General features: G+C 37.9%; 1 protein-coding gene and 1 long non-coding RNA gene across 3 annotated transcripts in view; one reads left to right on the forward strand and one right to left on the reverse strand.

Moving 5' to 3' along the window:
• The window catches only part of TTBK2 (tau tubulin kinase 2), a 139,202-nt gene that overhangs the window by 106,545 nt on the left and 6,965 nt on the right, over positions 1–25,692 (reverse strand). For both annotated transcript variants that reach the window (XM_082388721.1, XM_082388720.1), the window contains exon 2: positions 2,624–2,759. In XM_082388721.1, coding sequence (XP_082244847.1) covers positions 2,624–2,692 — 69 coding nt within the window. In that variant the 5' untranslated portion in view covers positions 2,693–2,759. The remainder of the gene's footprint in view (positions 1–2,623; positions 2,760–25,692) is intronic.
• LOC309627178 lies at positions 2,766–24,513 on the forward strand. Its single transcript, XR_014243570.1, has 2 exons — positions 2,766–5,049; positions 16,991–24,513. It is a non-coding gene; the product is annotated as an uncharacterized lncRNA (long non-coding RNA).

Genomic DNA, 25,692 nt, shown 5'->3' on the forward strand with positions numbered 1-25,692 from the left:
TTTGGGGGTAAGGGAACTAAGGACCCCAAGGCACCAAAGAAGCCATCTGGAAGTGGACCTTCCAATCCCCAAACCTGCTAGTGCCACATGGCTACGAGACAAACCACCCAGGCAAATTCTTCTTAAATTCCTAATCCACAAGACTGTGAGCAAAATAAATGACTGTTTTAAGCCTCTAAGTTTTGATGCAGTTTGTTATATAACAGTAGATAACCAAAACACCATCCTTAACAATGAGCCTGTAATTTTTTACTAAAAATGCCACTATGACTCTCAGATTTGGGGGACATGCTCCATACATTTATTAGCTCTCATTACCAGGACAGAGCAACTATGCCAGGCGTAGCTTCATTTGTCACCTTTTGATATGTCTACTGAAGAAAGCCAACCTTTACCACAGCTCTTAACACAAAGCTCCCACCAAAGCAACACTCATGCCTGACTTACATTAAAGATTACCAATTGCTGGAATCTCCCTGCACCAGTCCATGATGATGAAAAGGTTCTTTTCTTATATTTACTTAAGTAAACTTTCAAAGCCTACTGATTTGCCTTATCAGTAAAACACTGTACCATAGAAACAAAATTTTTATTTCTAAAAGAAGAATCTCCTTTTTCCAATCTGTTGATAGACTAAGGAAACTATTAAATAGCTTTGTTAAACTTGCTAATGGAACAAAACTTTGGTTACCAAAGACTGGGTAGCCATAAAATATATTTAAATATATCCAAAACAAAAATAGCTTCTTTCATAGGAGGAAAGATGGCAGATTCCAAGTCTAGGGCAAGGAAGCCATCAAAAGACTATTAGGATCATGTTAAAAGCACTCAGGAGACAACCTGAAGGAGGTCCCCTTAGTCAAATGAGACAATTTGTGCATCAATAAGAATGATAACTAGAATCAATAAGAATGATAACTAATGTGGACTGAAATACAGTAAATATGCTTAAATCCATGAATTCTTAATTATATTTTTAAAAATTTCATTGGTCACTTTTAGAAGATGCTAGGGAACCAGTTCATTATTTTCAAAACTGGTGAATTAAGAAAAGAATCAAGCATTTATCCTGTATTCCTAGTCAAATTGTATCTCGGGGTAGTCAGATAGTTAAATGATGGGAAATTTCTCTTCATAGATGTACTTCAACTAATAAATGAAGGAATGATAGACTATCACCAGTCTGCAATCCCTAATGAATTAACAGACCTAGACAATGATGATCAATAGTGCTAACATCACAAAAAATGATGGGCAATAAGACATTATATGCCTCCCATCCAAAGTTCACAATACCCTTTATGAAAAAAGAAATGCCCCTACTTCAATAAACAAACCTGAAGTCAGATCTGATCAAGCCTCTCTAAATAACTAACAGTTTACATAAAATACATGAGACAGAGAAACATGTTAACACCACATGGAAGCAACAGAAAAAATCCAAACTGTGGAAAATTCTACAGGCAAATAACCTAGTTTCTTTAAGAAATAAACTGTAAGGAAAAAAAGAGAGATGAAAAGGAACCTAGAAATTAAACGAAACTTAAGTGATGTAAACCAACTGCAATATCCAGACTTTACTTGGATTTGGTTGATTCAACTGTTAAAAATAAATTACAGAACAATTAGGAAAATGTGAAAGTTGGAAGGATACCTAATGATATTAAGAAATGATTGCTTTTCTAGATGTGATAATGATATTATGATTATATTTTAAGAAGAAGTCTATATTTTAGAGATATATACTGAAGTGCGTAAAGAGAAATGCTAAGGTAAAATATTGGCTTCAAAATATTCTGGGAGAGAGGTTAAAGAGATGAAACAAGATTGACCATCAGTCTATAACTGTTTAAGCTGGGGCATGAGTACCTGGAGGTTCTTTATAACAGTCTCACTATTTTAATGTATACTTACAATTTTCCTTAATAAAATGTTAAAAAATAAAAAAGGGCAGTTCACTGTACTGTATTTTTTTTTCAACTGTTCTTTCCCTAAGTATACTTTTATTTACCTTACTCAGTAGTAGCTATCAGAGGACTTCGCTGGTGGTGCAGTGGTTAAGAATCCACCTGCCAGTGCAGGGGACACGGCCTTGACCCCTGGTCGGGGAAGATCCCACATGCTGCGGAGCAACTAAGCCCGTGCGCCACAACTACTGAGCCGGCGCTCTAGAGCCCACGAGCCATGTCTACTGAGCCTGTGTGCCACAACTACTGAAGCCCGCGCACCTAGAGCCTGTGCTCTGCAACAAGACAAGCCACCGCAATGAGAAGCCTGCACAGCGCAACGAAGAGTAGCTCCCACTCGCCGCAACTAGAGAAAGCCCTCCTGCGGTGACAAAGACCCAACACAGCCAAAAATAAATAAATGAATAAATAAATTTAAAAAAAAATAGTAGCTATCAGAGTTTAGGAAAATTTATTCCTGTAAGAAGAATAAGAATTAGGGCATAAACAGAAGCTAATCATAGGAAAAGAACCAAATATAACTGCTTTAGGCATATAAACAATATATGTATTATTTCCTAATGAAATGCTTTTATCAAGATACCAAAAGTTACCCCCTCATATGTACGCAGCCCCTCGCCCCACCCCGCCCCTCTCTCTCCCTGATGTATACTCACTACTTTCCATCTTTCTTTGACCAGGATTCCAACACTGAGGATATCTGGCTGCTCTCCTCCTCCACTCATTGCAATTCACTGATGTGGTAGAATGGCTACACAGGCATCCAGCTCCCAAGGGTGGTTTCCATTTAAACTGAAATAAAAGAAACACAGCAGCATATCAGGACTAACTAATTAACACAAACATTCCAGCACCAAGTAACACTATTAATCCTATACATTAATTAGGTTGCTTCACTGGAAAGAGGGGAAAAACCCCACAAACTCAGTTCTAAAATCTGTTTAGTACATGTGAAAAAAAAAGTACTTATCTTTTCATTACAGATGCCCAGTGAAATAGTCAGACATTAAAGAAGCATTATAACACAAATATAATTTACAATTACTGAGATTGCTAGACCTCAGGATAAGCATGGTGTCAATGGCAGTTGACCCAGACTACTATCCTTAGTCCAACACATTGCTAAGGAAAAAAAAATCGTACCTAATTTACAACAGCTTACAATTTAATAGGTTGTAACTTAGAGCTTAACATCACCAGAGCTAATATAATTTTAATGTTACAAAATGCATTTAAAATGCATAGGAAATAAACATGGGCCACAGAAAAGGTCTGTTGATCAAACCCAATACAATGATATTGTAAGAAAAAAGGATAACAACATACCTGTAGAAAATGAAGACACTGCAGAAAAATATGGCCTAAAGGAGATAAAACTGTGACCTAATATTACAGAACAAACTAAAAGAAAGTAAGAAAAAGAAGCTTTAAAAGAACATAAATCATAATTAGAAAAGCTCTTAAATGAGAGAGCTAGGCAACAGAAAGACATAAAAAGAAATCTGAGCAAATTCAGACAAGGAACAGAAATTAAAGAAAAAGAAATGAAGATTCAAGTAGAAGAGACAAGAGAGAAAACAACATAAAATTAAGGGAGAAAAAATAAAGGGAAAAATGAAAAAAATTAAAAAGAAATTTAGAAATTAAAAGTGATAAAAGACAAAGTAAATATAAAATACATATTATAAAAGGCCACCAAAGGGCTTCCCTGGTGGCGCAGTGGTAAAGAATCTGCCTGCCAATGCAGGTGACATGGGTTCAAGCCCCAGTCCAGGAAGATCTCACATGCCGTGGGGCAACTAAGCCCGTGCGCCACAACTACTGAGCCTGCGCTCTAGAGCCCGCGAGCCACAACTACTGAAGCCCACGTGCCTAGAGCCCGAGCTCCGCAACTGAGAAGTCCGTGCACTGCAAGGAAGAGTAGCCCCCGCTTGACACAACTAAAGAAAGCCCGTGTGCAGCAACGAAGACCTAATGCAGCCAAAAATAAATTTAAAAAAAAAAATTAAAAGAAAAAAAGGCCGCCAAAAAAACCCCAAAGCCATGAGATGGGACAAATATTAGCCACTCTAATTCAAGAAAATAATTTCTGGAAATTAAAAAAGGACTAAATCTGCAGGTTGAAATGGTATACTACATATCTGGGAAAACAACTCAGAAGAAGGTCAATGCCAAAACACAGTCTAGTAAAGCTACTGAATTTTAAAGGGAAAAAAATTTCACTGGACGTATGTGCAGAAAGTCCAAATTATACATAAGGGGAAAAAAAATCAGACTGGGAACAGACATTGGCACAAACAGCTTATTGCATATTTAAGTATCCAGGGAAATGTGAGCCAAGTGTGTTCTATCCAGCCAAAGTAACCTTCAAGGCTAAAGCAAACAGTTATGAACACACAGAACTCAAATAATATTGTTCCCAAGAAATGCCCCTAGGAATCAACTACGTAACAAGTATCAGACAATCAAATTATGATAGAAAATTTGGCATGAGGATCGGCCTGAAAAGGCTTAAAAGCAATGATAACCCAGTAGCGATGAGAACCCCTGCCTCCATATTGTGAAGTCTAAACATCATAGGCACTAAAAGAAATAAGAGCTCCTTGAAGAAATGGCTTATTCCAGGCCTGGCACAGGAAATTATGCACAATGAACTTGGGGCATCTTGTCAAATCAAAAAGCAAAAATGTTACCAGTACTACTACTAACAAGCCAAAAGGAATTCAGACACAAGTCAAAGAATTCTCATTTGCCAAAGATGAAACAATTTGAGCAGATACAAGAATGGTGACTGCAGTGATTGAAAAACATCAAAAACATAAACGGACTTCCCTGGTGGTGCAGTGGTTAAGAATCCACCTGCCAATTAGGGGACACAGGTTCAAGCCCTGGCCTGGGAAGATCCCACATGCCACGGAGCAACTAAGCCCATGCGTCACAACTACTGAGCCTGCGCTCTAGAGCCCACAAGCCACAACTACTGAAGCCCATGCACCTAGAGCCTGTGCTCCGCAACAGGAGAGCCCATGCTCCACAACAAGAGAGCCCACCGCACTGAGAAGCCCACGCACTGCAATGAAGAGTAGCCCCCGCTCGCCGCAACTAGAGAAAGCCCACGCGCAGCAACGAAGACCCAACGCAGCCAAAAATAAATAAATAAAAATAAATTTATAAAAAATAAATAAATTTAAAAAATAAACACTCATGAGTTCATAATGACACTCAAAAAAGAAAAAAGAATTTTGGAGGTCAATTTTGGAGGTTGCTAGGGCACAACTCATTATTCTGAAAATTATCAAATAAATAGAAAGAATCAAGCATTTATCCTGCCTTTCTGATATGAACAGTATTTTGGGGAAACCAAAGAGATGATAAAGGCAACTTTTTCCTTAGAGAATAGTCACAGGTAATAAGTGCAGAAGAAATTATAGAATTAGAAAATCACCATTTTCTAATCCCTGGTTAAATAATGAATCTAGGCAATGACCATCAATGGCTGCTAAAACCATAAAGTAAAAAGTGGATGGAGAACTTTAATATGGAAGGATCAAGTTGAACTCAATGATCAACATTAACATCACTAAAAGGTAAACAATGAAACATGAAGTGCTTCCTGACAGATGCAACAAAATTTTCTCAGTACCACCTATGAAGTTTCTTGCCTTAAAACAAACAAAAAACCTCTAAATCTAATCAAGCTTCTAGATTTAATTATAAGTTTACAAAAATAAGGGGGATCAAGGTACATGTTAAATGACAACATGAAGATACAATGAGCTAAATCCATGATTATGGAGATCCTAAAGAACAAAATGACCCACATAAATGACAAAATGACCCAAGACAAATGGCATGTAAAATAAAAAAGCTTTACACTGCACATTATAAGAAACAAGATATGTATCAACCTAAGGCAGCAACTAGCAATCAGATAAAATTAAGCAAGTACTGGGTAAGGAATAAGTGGTAATTTTGTAGGCTGTAAAAATAGTAGTGTAGTTATGTTTATAAAGTCTTTCTCTGTAAGAAATACATAAACTACCAATGTACAAAGTGATAAAAGGTCTTATATTTGCTTTAAAGCACTCTACGGGGAAAAGGAGTTATTGTTTTGGGGGTAGAAGATCAAATGAGGTAAGAATGAGAGAATTTTTATAATTTTTGTATGATGGGTATATGTAAATCCATTATACTGTTTCTGGGCATAACTGCAATATTCTATACTAAAAGTAAAAAACAAGAGATGCATAGATTAAAAAGATCTAGAGTTTGTTTTAACAAATGGGGCTGGGACAAGTAAATATCCACATGCAAAAGAACGAATTTGTACCCCTACCTAACATCATACACAAAAATTAACTAAAAATGGATCAAAGACTTAAATGTAAAAGCTAAAACTATAAAACTCTTAAAAGAAATCACAGGCATAAATCTTCACTGACCTTGGATTAAGCAATGATTTCTTAGGTATGACACCTAGAGCACAGCAAACCAAAGAAAATAGATAAATTGGACTCTGTCAAAATTTTTTAAATTTTATATGCTAAAAGACAACCTATGAAATTGGGGGAAATAATTGCAAACTATTTATCTGATACGTGGTTAATACCCAGAATAGATAAAGAATAAGTCAACAAAACAAAAATCAAATAATTCAATTAAAAAATGGGCAAATGGCCTGAATAAACAGTCCTGCAAAGAAGATATACAAATAGCCAAAAAGCACATGAAAAAAATGCTCAAAATCTAGAGAACGGCAAATCAAAACCATACGAAAAATCGCCTCATACCCACTAGGATGGCTACAATTAAAAGAAGAAAATAATGAGTGCTGACAAGGATGTGGAGAAACTGGAACTCTTGTACACTGTGCATGGGGATATAAAATGATGCAGTCACTATGAAAAACAGTATGGCAGTTGCTAAAAAAATTAAACAATCAATTCCCATATGATTCAGCAATTCCACTTCTGGGTACATACCCCCAAAAATTGAAAGCAAGAACTCAGACAAATATATTTGTACATTCAAGCCCACAGCAGCATTCTTCACAATTGCCAAAAGGTGGAAGCAGCCCACACGGCCATCTACAGTTGAATGGATAAAGAAAATGTGGAATATACACACAATGGAATATTATTCAGTCTTTAAAAAGGAAATCCCGTCACATGCTACAACATGAATGAACCTGGCTGAGTGATAAAGCCAGTCACAAAAGGACAAATACTCTTTATGATTCTATTTATATGAGATATCCAGAGCAGTCAAAATCATGGGAACAGAAAGAAGAATGGTGGTTACTTGAGGCAGGAGGCGGGAGGGGGAAGGGGGCATTGTTTTTCAATTGGTATAGAATTTTAGTTTTGCAAGATGAAAAACTTCTAGAAATCTGTTTTGAAACAATGTGAATATACTTAACACTACTGACTGTATACTTAAAAATGATTAAGATGGTAAATTTTATGTTATGTGTTCTTTATCACAGTAAAAAAAAAAAAAAAAAGTATGGGCCCCATGGAGGAGAATATGGTAATATTCAGCATAATAAAATAATTTATATTTAAAGTCTAATCCAGCAATTCCACTTCAAGGAACCTATTCCAAAGGTACAATGGCAAAAACATGTGAAATGACTTCTTCACAAGCCTTTTCACTATAACATTATTTATAAGTACAAAAGGCTACAGAAAAAACTAACAGTCACTCAATAGGGGATTGGTTGAACGTAAAATGATTCACTTAGGTCACGGAGTACTAGTCCAGGAATTAGAAATATATTGACACAGAGTGATTTTCAGGATATATTGTTAAGTGAAAAAAAAAAATAAGATGCAGTGAAGTGTTTACAGTATACTACTTTTCTGTAAAAGGAAGGTAAATGTTAAGTATATTAACATATTTGCTTTTATTATTTTAAAAAGGAAGGAAAAGCCAAAAAGTGCTGAAAATGATAGCAGAGATCAATACATTTTTTTCAGTAAAGGGCCAAATAATAAATATTTCAGTCTTTATAAGCTATATAATCTCTGTCATGGCTACTCAGCTCTGCCATTTTAAAATAAAAGAAGACATAGACAATACATAAACAAACGAATGTGTTCCAACAAAAATTTACTTACAAAAAGAGATGGGTGGCCAAATTTGGCCTGCAGACTATTGCTTGCCAACCTTTGCCCAAAAGAAAGGAGAAAACAGGATGGAGGGGATAAGGATAAAAGTCAGACTTCTAAGAATATATCTTGTGATATAGTTTTCATTTTGGAAAAAAAATCATTGTTTTACGTACAAGAAAAAAAAAAAACTCCTATACTCCAAATTCAAAAAAGGACCATAGCAACAAAGTAATCATCAGAACTAGCTTCAAACTCACCCCAGGCTATCAATGACAGCTTCAAATTAGTGACCACACTTCAGAAAGTCAACCAATCAGTAACAGCCCCAGTCCATAACCACATCTGTTTATCAAAAGTTCAACCACTTCCTAAACACTCCCATTTCACCAATCCCTGAACTCTAAGCTTCACAACTCTCCCCTGAATGGAGACAAATAAATTTAGCATCTTGTTGACACTGAGTGGTGACCTCTTACTTCAAGACAATTAAAAGACAAAATAAATTTTTAAAAAAACAAAAAAACAAATACTAAAAATGAAAGGAGTACAATCTCTAAAAATCTAAAACAAACTGAAACCAAGAACCGACTGCATACCAAGTATGTGACATTATCACACAGAAAATAATTCAAGTGGCTTTAAAATACAATATTTTGATTGTATACCCCTAGTGGGATATCGCTTAAGGAATAAAAGAACTATAAAGAAATCTTAGGCATACTGTGCATGTGCCAGTTTATTGTCCTAGGAGGTACAAACCTTAAATCTATAAATTCCTAAAAGGGGAGAGAGGAGAAGATGGCGGAAGAGTAAGACGCAGAGATCACCTTCCTCCCCACAGATACATCAGAAATAGATCTACACGTGGAACTGCTCCTATAGAACACCCACTGAACACTGGTAGAAGACCTCAGACCTCCCAAAAGGCAAGAAACTCCCCACGTACCTGGCCGTGTGGATGAAAGGCTCTTGGTGCTCCAGCCAGGCATCAGGGCTGTGCCTCTGAGGTGGGAGAGCCAACTTCAGGACACTGGTCCACAAGAGACCTCCCAGCTCCACGTAATACCAAATGGCGAAAATCTCTCAGAGATCTCCATCTCAACACCAAGACCCAGCTTCACTCAACGACCAGCAAGCTACAGTGCTGGACACCCTATGCCAAACAACTAGCAAGACAGGAACACAGCCCCATCCATTAGCAGAGAGGCTGCCTAAAATCATAAGGCCATAGACACCCCAAAACACACCACCAGACGTGGACCTGCCCACCAGAAAGACAAGATCCAGCCTCATCCACCAGAACACAGGCACTAGTCCCCTCCACCAGGAAGCCTACACAACCCACTGAACCAACCTTAGCCACTAGGGACAGACACCAAAAACAACGGGAACTACGAACCTGCAGCCTGCGAAAAGGAGATCCCAAACACAGTAAGATGAGCAAAATGAGAAGACAGAAAAACACAGAGCAGATGAAGGAGCAAGGTAAAAACACACCAGACCTAACAAATGAAGAGGAAATAGGCAGTCTACCTGAAAAAGAATTCAGAATAATGATAGTAAAGATGATCCAAAATCTTGGAAATAGACAAAATGCAAAAAACATTTAACAAGGACCTAGAAGAACTAAAAAGGAAACAAGCAATGATGAACAACACAATAAATGAAATTAAAAATACTCTAGAAGGGATCAATAGCAGAATAACTGAGGCAGAAGAACGGATAAGTGACCCGGAAGATAAAATAGTGGAAATAACTACTGCAGAGCAGAATAAAGAAAAAAGAATGAAAAGAACTGAGGACAGTCTCAGAGACCTCTGGGACATTAAATGCACCAACATTCGAATTATAGGGGTCCCAGAAGAAGAAGAGAAAAAGAAAGGGACTGAGAAAATATCTGAAGAGATTATAGTTGAAAACTTCCCTAATATGGGAAAGGAAATAGTTAATCAAGTCCTGGAAGCACAGAGAGTCCCATACAGGATAAATCCAAGGAGAAACACGCCAAGACACATATTAATCAAACTATCAAAAATTAAATATAAACAAAACATATTAAAAGCAGCAAGGGAAAAACAACAAATAACACACAAGGGAATCCCCATAAGGTTAACAGCTGATCTTTCAGCAGAAACTCTCCAAGCCAGAAGGGAGTGGCAGGACATATTTAAAGTGATGAAGGAGAAAAACTTACAACCAAGATTACTCTACCCAGCAAGGATCTCATTCAGATTTGTGATTGGTCCGTTCAAATTAAAACCTTTACAGACAAGCAAAAGCTGAGAGAGTTCAGCACCACCAAACCAGCTTTACAACAAATGCTAAAGGAACTTCTCTAGGCAAGAAACACAACAGAAGGAAAACACCTACAATAACAAACCCAAAACATTTAAGAAAATGGTAATAGGAACATACATATCGATAATCACCTTAAATGTAAATGGATTAAATGCTCCCAACAAAAGACAAAGACTGGCTGAATGGATACAAAAACAAGACCCGTATATATGCTGTCTACAAGAGACCCACTTCAGACCTAGGGACACATACAGACTGAAAGTGAGGGGATGGAAAAAGATATTCCATGCAAATGGAAATCAAAAGAAAGCTGGAGTAGCAATTCTCATATCAGACAAAATAGACTTTAAAATAAAGACTATTACAACAGACAAAGAAGGACACTACATTAATGATCAAGGGATCGATCCAAGAAGAAGACATAACAATTGTAAATATTTATGCACCCAACATAGGAGCACCTCAATACATAAGGCAAATACTAACAGCCATAAAAGGGGAAATCGACAGTAACACAATCATGGTAGGGGACTTTAACACCCCACTTTCACCAATGGACAGATCATCCAAAGTGAAAATAAATAAAGAAACACAAGCTTTAAATGATATATTAAACAAGATGGACTTAATTGATATTTGAAGGACATTCCACCCAAAAACAACAGAATACACATTTTTCTCAAGTGCTCATGGAACATTCTCCAGGATAGATCATATCTTGGGTCACAAATCAAGCCTTGGTAAATTTAAGAAAATTGAAATCGTATCAAGTATCTTTTCCGACCACGCTATAAGACTAGATATCAATTACAGGAAAAGATCTGTAAAAAATACAAACACATGGAGGCTACACAATACACTACTTAATAACGAAGTGATCACTGAAGAAATCAAAGGGGAAATCAAAAAATACCTAGAAACAAATGACAATGGAGACACGACGACCCAAAACCTATGGGATGCAGCAAAAGCAGTGCTAAGAGGGAAGTTTATAGCAATACAAGCCTACATCAAGAAACAGGAAACATCTCGAATAAACAACCTAACCTTGCACCTAAAGCAATTAGAGAAAGAAGAGCAAAAAAACCCCAAAGCTAGCAGAAGGAAAGAAATCATAAAGATCAGATCAGAAATGAAAAAGAAATGAAGGAAACAATAGCAAAAATCAATGAAACTAAAAGCTGGTTCTTCGAGAAGATAAACAAAATTGATAAACCATTAGCCAGACTCATCAAGAGAAAAAGGGAGAAGACTCAAATCAATAGAATTAGAAATGAAAAAGGAGAAGTAACCACTGACACTGCAGAAATACAAACGATCATGAGAGATTACTACAAGCAACTCTATGCCAATAAAATGGACAACCTGGAAGAAATAGACAGATTCTTAGAAATGCACAACCTACCGAGACTGAACCAGGAAGAAATAGAAAATATGAACGGACCAATCACAAGCACTGAAATTGAAAATGTGATTAAAAATCTTCCAACAAACAAAAGCCCAGGACCAGATGGCTTCACAGGTGAATTCTATCAAACATTTAGAGAAGAGCTAACACCTATCCTTCTCAAACTCTTGCAAAATATTGCAGAGGGAGGAACACTCCCCAACTCATTCTACGAGGCCACCATCACCCTGATACCAAAACCAGACAAAGATGTCACAAAGAAAGAAAACTACAGGCCAATATCACTGATGAACATAGATGCAAAAATCCTCAACAAAATACTAGCAAACAGAATCCAACAGCACATTAAAAGGATCATACACCATGATCAAGTGGGGTTTATCCCAGGAATGCAAGGATTCTTCAATATACGCAAATCAATCAACGTGATACATCATATTAACAAATTGAAGGAGAAAAACCATATGATCATCTCAATAGATGCAGAGAAAGCTTTCGACAAAATTCAACACCCATTTATGATAAAAGCCCTGCAGAAAGTAGGCATAGTGGGAACTTTCCTCAACATAATAAAGGCCATATATGACAAACCCACAGCCAACATTGTCCTCAATGGTGAAAAACTGAAACCATTTCCACTAAGATCAGGAACAAGACAAGGTTGCCCACTCTCAGCACTATTATTCAACATAGTTTTGGAAGTTTTAGCCACAGCAATCAGAGAAGAAAAAGAAATAAAAGGAATCCAAATCGGAAAAGAAGAAGTAAAGCTGTCACTGTTTGCAGATGACATGATACTATACATAGAGAATCCTAAAACTGCTACCAGAAAACTACTAGAGCTAATCAATGAATTTGGTAAAGTAGCAGGATACAAAATTAATGCACAGAAATCTCTTGCATTTCTATACACTAATGACGAAAAATCTGAAAGTGAAATTAAGAAAACACTCCCATTTACCATTGCAACAAAAAGAATAAAATATCTAGGAATAAACCTACCTAAGGAGACAAAAGACCTGTATGCAGAAAATTATAGGACACTGATGAAAGAAATTAAAGATGATACAAATAGATGGAGAGATATACCATGTTCTTGGATTGGAAGATTCAACATTGTGAAAATGACTCTACTACCCAAAGCAATCTACAGATTCAATGCAATCCCTATCAAACTACCACTGGCATTTTTCACAGAACTAGAACAAAAAATTTCACAATTTGTATGGAGACACAAAAGACCCCGAATAGCCAAAGCAATATTGAGAACGAAAAATGGAGCTGGAGGAATCAGGCTCCCTGACTTCAGACTATATTACAAAGCTACAGTAATCAAGACAGTTTGGTACTGGCACAAAAACAGAAATATAGATCAATGGAACAGGATAGAAAGCCCAGAGATAAACCCACGCACATATGGTCACCTTATCTTTGATAAAGGAGGCAAGCATATACAGTGGAGAAAAGACAGCCTCTTCAATAAGTGGTGCTGGGAAAATTGGACAGGTACGTGTAAAAGTATGAAATTAGAACACTCCCTGAAACCATACACAAAAATAAACTCAAAATGGATTAACGACCTAAGTGTAAAGCCAGACACTATCAAACTCTTAGAGGAAAACATAGGCAGAACACTCTATGACATACATCACAGTAAGATCCTTTTTGACCCACCTCCTAGAGAAATGGAAATAAAAACAAAAATAAACAAATGGGACCTAATGAAACTTAAAAGCTTTTGCACAGCAAAGGAAACCATAAACAAGACAAAAAGACAACCCTCAGAATGGGAGAAAATATTTGCAAATGAAGCAACTGACAAAGGATTAATCTCCAAGATTTACAAGCAGCTAATGCAGCTCAATAACAAAAAAAACAAACAACCCAATCCAAAAATGGGCAGAAGACCTAAATAGACATTTCTCCAAAGAAGATATACATATGGCCAACAGACACATGAAAGAATGCTCAACATCATTAATCATTAGAGAAATGCAAATCAAAACTACAATGAGGTATCACTTCACACCGGTCAGAATGGCCATCATCAAAAAATCTAGAAACAATAAATGCTGGAGAGGGTGTGGAGAAAAGGGAACACTCTTGCACTGTTGGTGGGAATGTAAATTGATACAGCCACTATGGAGAACAGTATGGAGGTTCCTTAAAAAACTACAAATAGAACTGCCATACGACCCAGCAATCCCACTACTGGGCATATACCCTGAGAAAACCATAATTCAAAAAGAGTCATGTACCAAAATGTTCATTGCAGCTCTATTTACAATAGCCAGGACATGGAAGCAACCTAAGTGTCCATCATCGGATGAATGGATAAAGAAGATGTGGCACATATATACAATGGAATATTACTCAGCCATAAAAAGAAATGAAATGGAGGTATTTGTAATGAGGTGGATGGAGTTAGAGTCTGTCATACAGAGTGAAGTAAGTCAGAAAGAGAAAAACAAATACAGTATGCTAACACATATATATGGAATCTAAGGGAAAAAAAAAAGGTCATGAAGAACCTAGTGGCAAGATGGGAATAAAGACACAGACCTACTAAAGAATGGACTTGAGGATATGGGGAGGGGGAGAGGTGAGATGTGACAGGGTGAGAGAGTGTCATGGACATATATACACTACCAAATGTAAAATAGATAGCTAGTGGGAAGCAGCCACATAGCACAGGGAGATCAGCTCGGTGCTTTGTGACCGCCTGGGGGGGTGGGATGGGGAGGGTGGGAGGGAGGGAGATGCGGGAGGGAGGAGATATGGGAACGTGTGTATATGTGTAGCTGATTCACTTTGTTATAAAGCAGAAACTAACACACCATTGTGAAGCAATTATACTTCAATACAGATGTTTAAAAAAAAAAAAAAAAAAAAAAGAATCCGCCTGCCAATGCAGGGGACACAGATTCGAGCCCTGGTCTGGGAAGATCCCACACGCCGCGGAGCAACTAAGCCCGTGCGCCACAACTACTGAGCCAGAGCTATAGAGCCTGCAAGCCACAACTACTGAGCCCACGTGCCACAACTACTGAAGCCTGAGCGCCTACAGCCCGTGCTCCGCAACAAGAGAAGCCACCGCAATGAGAAGCCCACACACCGCAACGAGGAGTAGCCCCTGTTCACCGCAACTAGAGAAAGCCCGTGCACAGCAACGAAGACCCAACACAGCCAAAAATAAATTAATGAATTAATTTTTTTAAAAAAAGCCTGAACTCATATTTACCAACTATGAACTATGGTTATTCCTATAGAGTATGATTATTTTCTTGGGATAGATTCCTCTTCTGTAAATTTACTATAGCAAACACGTATTTTTACAGTAAGTAGAAAAACTATTTTTAAAAGTTGTAATTTTTAAGCCTCACATATATGGTCAAAAAATTTTTAGAGAAGGGTGCCAAAACCATTCAATGGGGAAAGAACAATCTTTTCAACAAATGGCACTGGATAAACTGGATATCCACATGCTAAAGAATTAAGCTGGACCCTTACTTTATACCGTATACAAAGATTTACTGAAAATGGATCAAAGAACTAAATGTAAGATCCATTTAGTTCCATTGTAAGATCCATTTAGAACAATGGATTGTTCTAAATGGACAATCCCTATGTATTGTTCTAAGAGTTTAGAAAACTCTTAGAACAATACATAGGGAAAAAGCTTCATGACATTGGATTTGGCAATGATTTCTTGGATATGACACCAAAAGAAAAGAAAAAAACAAACTGACTTCATCAAAATTAAAAACAAATAATTTTGATGAAGTGTCCATCAAAAGAGTAAAAAGGCAACCTATGGAATGGGAGAAAATATCTGCAAATAATATATCTGATAAGGGGTTAACATTTAGAATATATAAAGAAATCCTACAACTCAACAACAAAATAACAAACAACCCAATTTTAAAAATGGGCAAAAGACCTGAATAGACATTTCTCCAAAGAAAATATACAAAGGATCATAAGCATGGAAAGATGCTCAACATCATTAATTAACTAGGAAAATGCAAATCAAACCACTTTACAACCCATTTAGAATAACTATCAAAAAACATGAAAATAAGTGTTGGCAAAAATGTGGAGAAAGTGGAACCCCTGTGCATTGCTGATGGAAATGAGGAATGAGGAAATGTGAAATGGTGCAGCCACTGCAGAAAACAGTACTGGAGGTTCCTCAAAAAAATTAAACATAGAACTATGATATAATCATGCAATTCCACCTTTGAGTACATACTCCAAAAAATTCAAAGGAGGGACTCAAAAAGATATTTGTACACCAGCGTTCATGGCTGAATTATTCATAAGAGCCAAGAGGCAGAAGCACTCAAGTGTCCATCTCAAATGACAGAAGAATGGATAAACAAAAATGTAGCACATATATACAATGGAATATTATTCAATTTTAAAGAGGAAGGAAATTCTCACACATGCTACAACATGAATGAACCTTGAAGACATTATGTTAAGTGAAAAAAGCCAATCACAAAAGGTCAAATATATGATTCCATTTTATAATAGGTAGCTAGATTAGTCAAATTCATAGAGACAGAAGGTAGTTTCTGTCTAGTGGTTGCCAGGGGCTGCAAGGAGGAGGTAATGGGGATTTAGTGTGGGTACAGAGTTTCATTTTGGGGAAGATGAAAAAGTTCTGGAGATGAATTGTGGTGATGGTTGCAGAACAATGTTAATATACTTAATGCCACTGAATTGTACACTTAAAAATAGTTAATGTGGAAAATCTAATGTATATTTTACCACGAAAAAAGTTTCTATTTTAAATAACACTACTAGGTACCCCTCAGAGATATAATTACCAAATAATTTTCAACATATCTCACTTTAAATTACCAGTAGAAAGATCATGGAACAAAGTAGTATCCTGGATAGAGTCCTTCAAGATACTGATATAAAGCTAAAAATACACCTGTTCCAATTAGAAATTGAACCCTGTAAGAATCCGCCTGCCAATGCAGGGGACACGGGTTCGAGCCCTGGTGCGGGAAGATCCCACATGCCGTGGAGCAACTAAGCCCGTGCACCACAACTACTGAGCCTCTGCTCTGGAGCCCACGAGCCACAACTACTGAGCCCGAGTGCCACAACTACTGAAGCCCATGCACCTAGAGCCCATACTCCACAACAAGAGAAGCCACCGCAATGAGAAGCCCGCGCACCGCAATGAAGAGTAGCCCCCGCTCACCACAACTAGAGAAAGCCCGCATGCAGCAACAAAGACCCAATGCAGCCAAAAATAAATAAATAAAATTAAAAAAAAAAAAAAAAAAAAGAAATTGAACCCTAAGGGAAAAGCCCAGAATCCTGTAAGCTACCAAGGTGTACTAGATTGCTTCTAAAATGGCTCCCAATAATCCCTATCTCATGTTATTGATCCCTTCCCCTTTAGTGTGGGTGGATCCAGTGACTTGACTCTAATGAATAGAATACAGCAAAAGTGACAGGATATCACTTCCCAGATATAAAAGACTGTGACATCTACCTTGCTCATTGTCTCTCTCTGGCTCTTCCTACTTGCTTGCTCTGATGAGGAAAGCTGCTATGTTGCCCCAAGGAAAGACCCATGTGCTAGGACAACCTCTGCTAGCATATGATTCCACTTGCAAAAGGTGCCAACAGCCCTCAGTCCAACCACCCACAAGGAATGGAATCATGCCAACAACCACTGGAGTAAGCTTGGAAACAGATCCTTCCTCAGTGTATCTTTTGATGACTACAGCCTACCTTAATTGCAGTCTCCGACTGATCTTGAAACAGAGTACCCAGCTGAGTCACACACAAAATCCTGACCCACAGACTCTGTGAAATAATGTTGTTGTTTTAAAACAGTAAGTTAGGGGTAATTTGTTATGCGGCCATAGATAACTAACACACCAGGCTTCACTGGTGTAAGACAATAGTTTCTCAAAGTTGTACACGAACCACAGGTTCTTTTTGATTCCACATCACAAATTATATCTGAAAAAATTAATGAAATTTGGCTGTAGTATCAATGCTGTCAAATAACTGTTTGGGATTCATTTTTTCAGTAAACTAATAGCTTTTAAATAATCTTGGTGCAAGAAAATGAGATACTGCAAGACAGAACTTAAATAATTCCTCCTTGGCAATATCCTCAATGACCTAAAATATAAAGTAAACAGCATGATAATGAATTCAGACAGTGATGCTAAATCTGGAGGTGTTGCCAAAACAGACCCAAAGATGATCAAAATACAGACAGAACATACTAAATGGAGATTCAACTTGTAAAACACCATGTGGTGAAAAATCATTTGAAACATTTGCTTGGTAGAAAAAGTTTGAGAAGAAAAATAGCCAACAAATTAATAAGTAAATATTGACAATCCCCTAGGTTACAAACTAGGGGATGATGAAGACCATATCATAGTCACTATATTCTCCGCCATAATCAAAAAGTATGAACTTTGCAGTTAATCAATAGATATTTGGTGAAGTAATTTAATTAACCAGATGAAAATGAGACATCAAACTGTATGTAATTTATAAGTCATACAGGTTCACATATACGAGTATAACAGAAAGATGAGAGGAAAAATGAGAACTAAAAGGAGAATGAAAATAAAAATGATAAGACAGAAAGGCAAATGTATAAAAACTGTACTAATATAAGAATTCCAAAAACATAAACCAGACCAAACCACACTTAATGAAGGTAACTCCCTACAAGAGTATTATCTGAGAAATTAATAACACTGCAGTGTGTTTATTGTCTTTTAGCTCCAGGGACCTCACAGAATAGAGATTAAGACCAGACTATCTGGGGAATTCCCTGGCGGTCCAGTGGTTAGGACTCCGCGCTCTCACTGCCAAGGGGCCGGGTTCAATCCCTGGTCAGAGAACAAAGATCCCACAAGCTGTGCAGGGAGGGAGAGGCCAGACTACCTAGATTCAAATCCTGGCTGTATAACCTAGGACCCACTACTTAACTTCTCTATGACTCAATTTCCTCAGCTATAAAAAAGAGATAACAACTGTGGCTATTTAAGGATTAAAAGTGATAATACATGATATATGTAAAGTGCTTACTCATCACAGTGCCTGCTACACTGACTGTGCCCAATAAATGGTAATCATTACTTACTACATCATTTTGCACACTTCTTAACCAACAGAAGAAGAAATAGTCACATTCACAAACATAATGCTATCCAAAACAGTCCTTGAACTGCTTGAACGTTGCTGAAAGAAAATAATCATGTTTGCATGGAAGACTAGAATTTAAACCTAGTATGCAACTCTATTACTTATCAAATTCATATAAAAATGTTTTTGTCAGCAAGAGAAATTATTACTCTACAACTATGATTACAAATTAAATTATAGCATTTGCATTGTTATAATTTTGCTCTTAAAGTTAACAGAAAAATTAGTTGACCAAAAAGGGAATAAAAATAAACCTACTATTTCTAGGTTGGAAAAAGTATAAATTAGTTCCCAAATGTGCTTTCACTTGAAGCAAATTTTGAGTACCCACCTACATAAAAAAAGGAAGCACTGTCATAGTGAATATAAAAAAAGAAATTATTTAAATATAAAAAGTAAAGACTCTCACACACTGCTAGTAGGAATGTACTTTGGAAAATAGTTCTGTATTATAAAGTAAAGCTGAAAATATGCACGTACTGTGACCCAGCAACCCTTTTCCTAGGTATATCCTAAAGACACTCTTCTCTCACGTGCACCAGGAAATATGTACAAGAATTTTCAGTCACACTGTCCATAAATGCCAAAAACTGGAAACAACCCAAATGTCCAGCAAGAGAAGAATGGATAAATTATAATATATCCATACAGTGAAAAAATGTACTAGCTTCCTATTGCTGACGTAACAAATTACCACAAATTTAGCAGCAAAACAACATAAATTTGTAGTCTTACAGTTCTGGAGATCAGAAGTCCAGGCTTCCACTGGGGCTAAAATCAAGGTATCAGCAAAGCTATGTTCCTTCTGGAGGCTCTAGAGGAGAATCCTCTTCCTTGCCTTTTCCAACTTCTAGAAGTTACCTTCATTCTTTGGCTCATGGCCCCATCCTCCACCTTCAAAGCTGGAGTAGCGCAGTTAGCATCTTCAAATCTCTCTGACCTCTGCTTCCGTCATCACATCTCCTTATTTCTCTCTGACAAAATATATATGCCTCCCTCTTACAGAACCCTTGTGAGTACACTAAACCCACCTGGAAAATCGAGGATAATCTTCCCAGCTCAGAGCTTTAAGTTAATCACACCTGCCAAGTCCATTCTGCCTATAAGGTAACATATTCAGAAGATTAAGGGATTAGGAAGTGAGTATCTTTGGGGGGACCATTATTCTACCTGCCACAAAAAATATGCTAAAAAGAAAATGAAGAAACTACTGCTACTCTGAACTACATGACTAAATCTCACGATAGACATTGAAAAAAATCAAGCAAGACAAAAGTATACTTACAACATAAGTCCTTCTATATAAAGTTCAAAATTAAGCAAAACTAAACTATGTTAAATAGGGATGCAAGTATAGGTAGTAAGTCTATAAAGAAAAAACAAGGACATGATTTTTCATAAAAAGCACAAGAATGAATTCCTTTGGGGTAAGAAAAGGAGATAAGGAAAGGGCTTCTGAGATGCTGGCAATGTTCTATTTCTTGACCACTTGGCCTTATAATTATTCTTTAAACTGTACAGGGGGCTTTCCTGGTGGCACAGTGGGTAAGAATCCACCTACCAATGCAGGGGACACGGATTCGATCCTTGGTCCGGGAAGATCCCACACGCCACAGAGCAACTAAGCCCGTGCGCCACAACTACTGAGCCTGTGCTCTAGAGCCCACAAGCCACGTCAACTGAGCCCGTGTGCTACAACTACTGAGCCTGTGCTCTAGAGCCCGCGAGCCATGTCTACTGAGCCCGTGCACCGCAACTACTGAGCCTGCGCTCTGCAACTACTGAAGCCTGAGCGCCTAGAGCACGTGCTCCACAACAAGAGAAGCCACCACAATCAGAAGCCTGTACACCTCAACGAAGAGTAGCCCCCACTTGCCACAACTAGAGAAGGCCCACATGCAACAACGAAGACCCAACACAGCCAAAAATAAAGTAAATAAAATACATAAATTTAAACTGTACCTATGATTAATGTCTCTTATAAAAAGAACAGTAACAGATAATGGCCATATAAACCAGAGCAGGGAAAGCCAGACACAAACTAGATAGGCAACAACCATCTAGCAGTACAACACATAGCAGAAGACTGTCCCATCTATACAATGGTGAAAAGCCAGGTAACCTGTGAGTTGAGCATGAGGCAGAAATCCAGGTTCAGAGTAAAGAAAGAGGCTTAGAAGCACATGCACAATTACATGTCTTCTAAGACATATCTTCTAAGACAATTTACAATGTCTTCCTAAAAGACTATAAATTTCTTGAGGTCAGGAGCAGAATTCTACTCATCTTTGTATTCTCAGTACCTAGCATAATACCTACCACAGAACAATCGTTCAGTAAATGTTTAATGAATGGAAGAATGAATGAAACATCTTTAACCTCCTAGACAGCTGAATGAAAAGAAGTAGTCCTCAAGTAAATAACTGAGAGCTGACTTTTAAATTTAACATATAGTCATTCAATAAATTGTTACAAATACATAGAAGAGTAGGAAGAAGTATAATGCATAGTTTTGCCCTCAATGAGTTTACAATCAAGGGAAGAAGTTAAACAATTATTTCCAAATTATTCTTTGAAGTAGAACACATAACACAAAAACAGAAATTCATAGTAATTCTCTGGATTTAAAAGGCAAAATAAACTATTAAGAACCTGCTGTATAAAAAAATAAATAAAATTCAAAATAAAAGGTAAAATATATAAGTTAATCAACATCAAATTGCAAGGGCTAGTGCATATGACAAATCAGAACTGGGAGAGATTAACATGGGCTAGGATGATCATATGATGTTTCTTAGAGGAGCTGGATAACATCTACAGCGGTTTGGCGATTGCAAAATAGCCAAAAGTTCCTCCCATTCCTGTATACACATCCCTTTACAATGTGACCTTGCTACATCTGCCGTTGAAAGGTAGATTTTCTTTCTCCATTCTGGAAACTGAGGTTGGCCCTATGACTTGCTTTGACCAATGGGACATCAGCAAACATGACCCAGAAGGTTGAAAAGCACTTATGCACTGGACTTGCCCTCTTTTGCTGGTTTTGGAACCCAGATAGTGAAGAAACTCAAGCTAGGTGACTGCTTCACATAAGTGAGCCCAAACAAGACCAAAAGAACCATTCAGCTGAGCCTAGCCAAACTGCCAACCCACATAATAGTTAATAAATTATTGTTTTAGCTCCTGAACTTCGGGGTGGTTTGTTTAATGACAAGAACTAACTGAAGATGCAAGCAAAGGCACAGAAGAGGAAAGGAGCAAAACATACAAGTACATGAGAAAATGAATGCATACATCAGTCTAAATGGAAAAGAGTTCTGATTGCGGAGAAAGAATACATAAACCTGAAAGGTAAACTGAGTTCAGATTGTAAAAATCAGGCTAGGGGGCTTCCCTCGTGGTGCAGTGGTTAAGAATCCACCTGCCAATGCAGGGGACACGGGTTCGAGCCCTCGTCGGGGAAGATCCCACATGCCGCGGAGCAACTAAGCCCATGCGCCACAACTACTGAGCCTGCGCTCTAGAGCCCATGAGCCACAACTACTTAGCCCACGTGCCACAACTACTGAAGCCCACGTGCCTAGAGCCCATGCTCCACAACAAGAGAAGCCACCGCAATGAGAAGCCCGTGCACTGCAACGAAGAGTAGCCCAGAGTAGCCCCCACTCGCCACAGCTAGAGAAAGCCCAGGCAGAGCAACGAAGACCCAATGCAGCCATAAATAAATAAATAAATAAATTTAAAAATCAGGCTAGGAAGAGGATGGACTTCATTCAATTTCAATAGACAAGGAAGAGCCACTGAAGGACTTCAGAGCAGGGGAGGATATAATGCAAGAGGAAAGGAAGTCCAGTTACAACTACTATTATCTAGACAGGCTGAAGCAAAAAAATTCGACTACATTTGGGGGAAGCTAGATAATTCACTAAACAGATAACAGCAGGGTTCTATAAGTGTCATATATAGCTTATGTAAGATTCTGCTCTTTAACAGAAAAATAGGAAAATTATTTTTACCTACAATTTTAATTTCAATGGGAACAGTGCTAGAATTAATCATCAGAAGAGCTTATGACGTGTCTAAAGAGTAAGGAAAATATTTTTGAAGCTATTATTTGGGCATAAAGATAATACACAGACTTCTAATGACAGCATAACTTTGAAATATGATATGACTCCTCTTTGTTTGACATTTCAATATACCCACCAGACCACTTCGGCTTCTGACCACCAAAGTAACAGGGACCAGATTTAGCCTCCCACCTTAAATGGGAAAAATAGACAAAATATATGAAACAATGGACTTTAGACACTAGAACTAGACAATAGGCAGCACAGAACATGGATCCACGAGAGAAGGGAAATAAATGAGGTAAGCCTTAAGACTGCCCCCAGCTCACTGACTGGAGAGTTTCCAGGCTGCAGCACAGGAATGAGGAACCCAAACAGAGCCCAGCAGTCTCGCTGAGTTGAAGAGACAGAATTCAGAGTTTTGAGGAGGCCAAGGCAGGGCAGAACACTGAAGAGTTGTACAAAGATAGAACTCTGGATATCTAGAGAGGGTTTCTCTTGAAACTTTGGCAGAATACTTATGAGTGCATGTGTGTACAGAAGCAATCAAGGCCAGGGTAAAGAACCACTGGAAAGAGGCAGGCAGGAACAATCCTTAATGTTCACACAGGGCTGTGAATAGTTTGTATAATCACCAAACAGAGTGAAAAAAAAAAAAAGAAACTTTAAAAACATCCAGGGCCATGAATGCATCTAACTATTTTCAAATAACTTAACTGTATCTCAGAACAAATCCCCATAATATTTACAGGAATTATAAAAAAAAAAAAAAAAAATCCAGCACATGACAGTGTAAAATCACAATGTCGAGCATCCAAACAGAAATTAGCAGGGACACAAACAAGGAGAAATATCAATCAATAAAAACAGACTTAGAAATGGTGCAGATGACAGAATGGTAGACAAGGACTTTAAAACAGCTATTATAAATATATTCAAGGAAACAGAGAAAACCATTAAGCATGAGGAAAGAAATGGGAAATATTTTTTAAATGAACTTCTAGACATGAGAAGTATATATCTGAGATTTTAAAAATACACTGGATAGGATTAACACCAGATTAACCACTGTGAAATAAAGGATTAGTGAAGTTGAAGATACAGAAAAAGGAATCATCCAGGACTTCCCTGGTGGTCCAGTGGTTAAGAATCCGCCTTCCGGGGGCTTCCCTGGTGGCGCAGTGGTTGAGAGTCTGCCTGCCAATGCAGGGGACGCGGGTTCGAGCCCCGGTCTGGGAAGATCCCACATGCCGCGGAGCAACTGGGCCCGTGAGCCACAATTACTGAGCCTGCGCGTCTGGAGCTTGTGCTCCGCAACAAGAGAGGCCACAATAGTGAGAGGCCCATGCACCGCGATGAAGAGTGGCCCCCACTTGCCGCAACTAGAGAAAGCCCTCGCACAGAAACGAAGACCCAACACAGCCATAAATAAATAAATAAATAAATAAATAAATAAATAAAAGAATCCGCCTTCCAATGCAGGGGATGCAGGTTTTATCCCTGTCGGGGAAATAAAATCCTGCATGCCACAAGGCAACTAAGCCTGAGCGCTCTAGAGCCCGCGTGCCACAACTAGAGAACCCCGTGCACCACAACTACCGAGCCTGCACACTCTAGAGCCTGCACGCCACAAGGAAGAGCCCACGTGCTGCAACCAAGACCCAATGCAGCCAAATAAATAAATATATAAAAATAAGTATTTTTTAAAAAAGAAAGAAAGAAAAAGGAATCATCCAAAATGAAACATACATAGAAAAAGACAGAAACCACACAGAGAATCAGTGAGCAATGGGATAACAACAAAAAGCCTAACATGGACTTCCCTCGTGGTGCAGTGGTTAAGAATCAGCCTGCCAATGCAGGGGACACGGGTTCGAGCCCTGGTCCGGGAAGATCCCACATGCCACGGAGCAACTAAGCTCATGCGCCACAACTACTGAGCCTGCACTCTAGAGCCCACAAGCCACAACTACTGAAGCCCACACGCCTAGAGCCCGTGCTCCGTAACAAGGGAAGCCACCGCAATGAGAAGCCCAGGCACCGCAACAGAGAGTAGACCCCGCTCGCTGCAACTATAGAAAGCCCGCGCGCAGCAATGAAGACCCAACACAGCCAAAAATAAATAAATAAATAAAATTTTTTAAAAAGCCTAACATACATATAACTGGAGTCCCAGAAGGAGAGAATAGAGAGGTTGTTTATACTTTTATTTTGTTGTCGGTTATTGTAACCATACTATCTTATATAAAGTTTCTCTCCACTTTTAGTACATATTTTAATTTCTGGATACATTTATTGGGCCCAAAGAGACTGCATGCTTAAAAAAAAAAAAAACCTGAAGAAAAAATGTCTGAAATTTTTCCAAATTTGATGAAAACTATCAATACACTGAACATCCCCTATTAAAACAAAAAATCAGATGCTTTCAAAGTCATCATGATCTGTTAAGTAGGTAATATTTAGGATACCTGATTATTATTCCAAAAATAGATTAAAATATAGTTAGATGCAGAGTGGCTATCTCTGCATCAAATATTTCAAAAGTCAAAATAATACATTTTTCACATTACAAGAAACTAAATTATGTCTCAAGATAAAACAAGCTGAGGTGCAGACACAAGTTTACAAAGACTACA

This window comes from Balaenoptera borealis (assembly GCF_965194805.1).
Source record: "Balaenoptera borealis genome assembly, chromosome: 3".
In the NCBI taxonomy this organism is placed as follows: domain Eukaryota; kingdom Metazoa; phylum Chordata; class Mammalia; order Artiodactyla; family Balaenopteridae; genus Balaenoptera; species Balaenoptera borealis.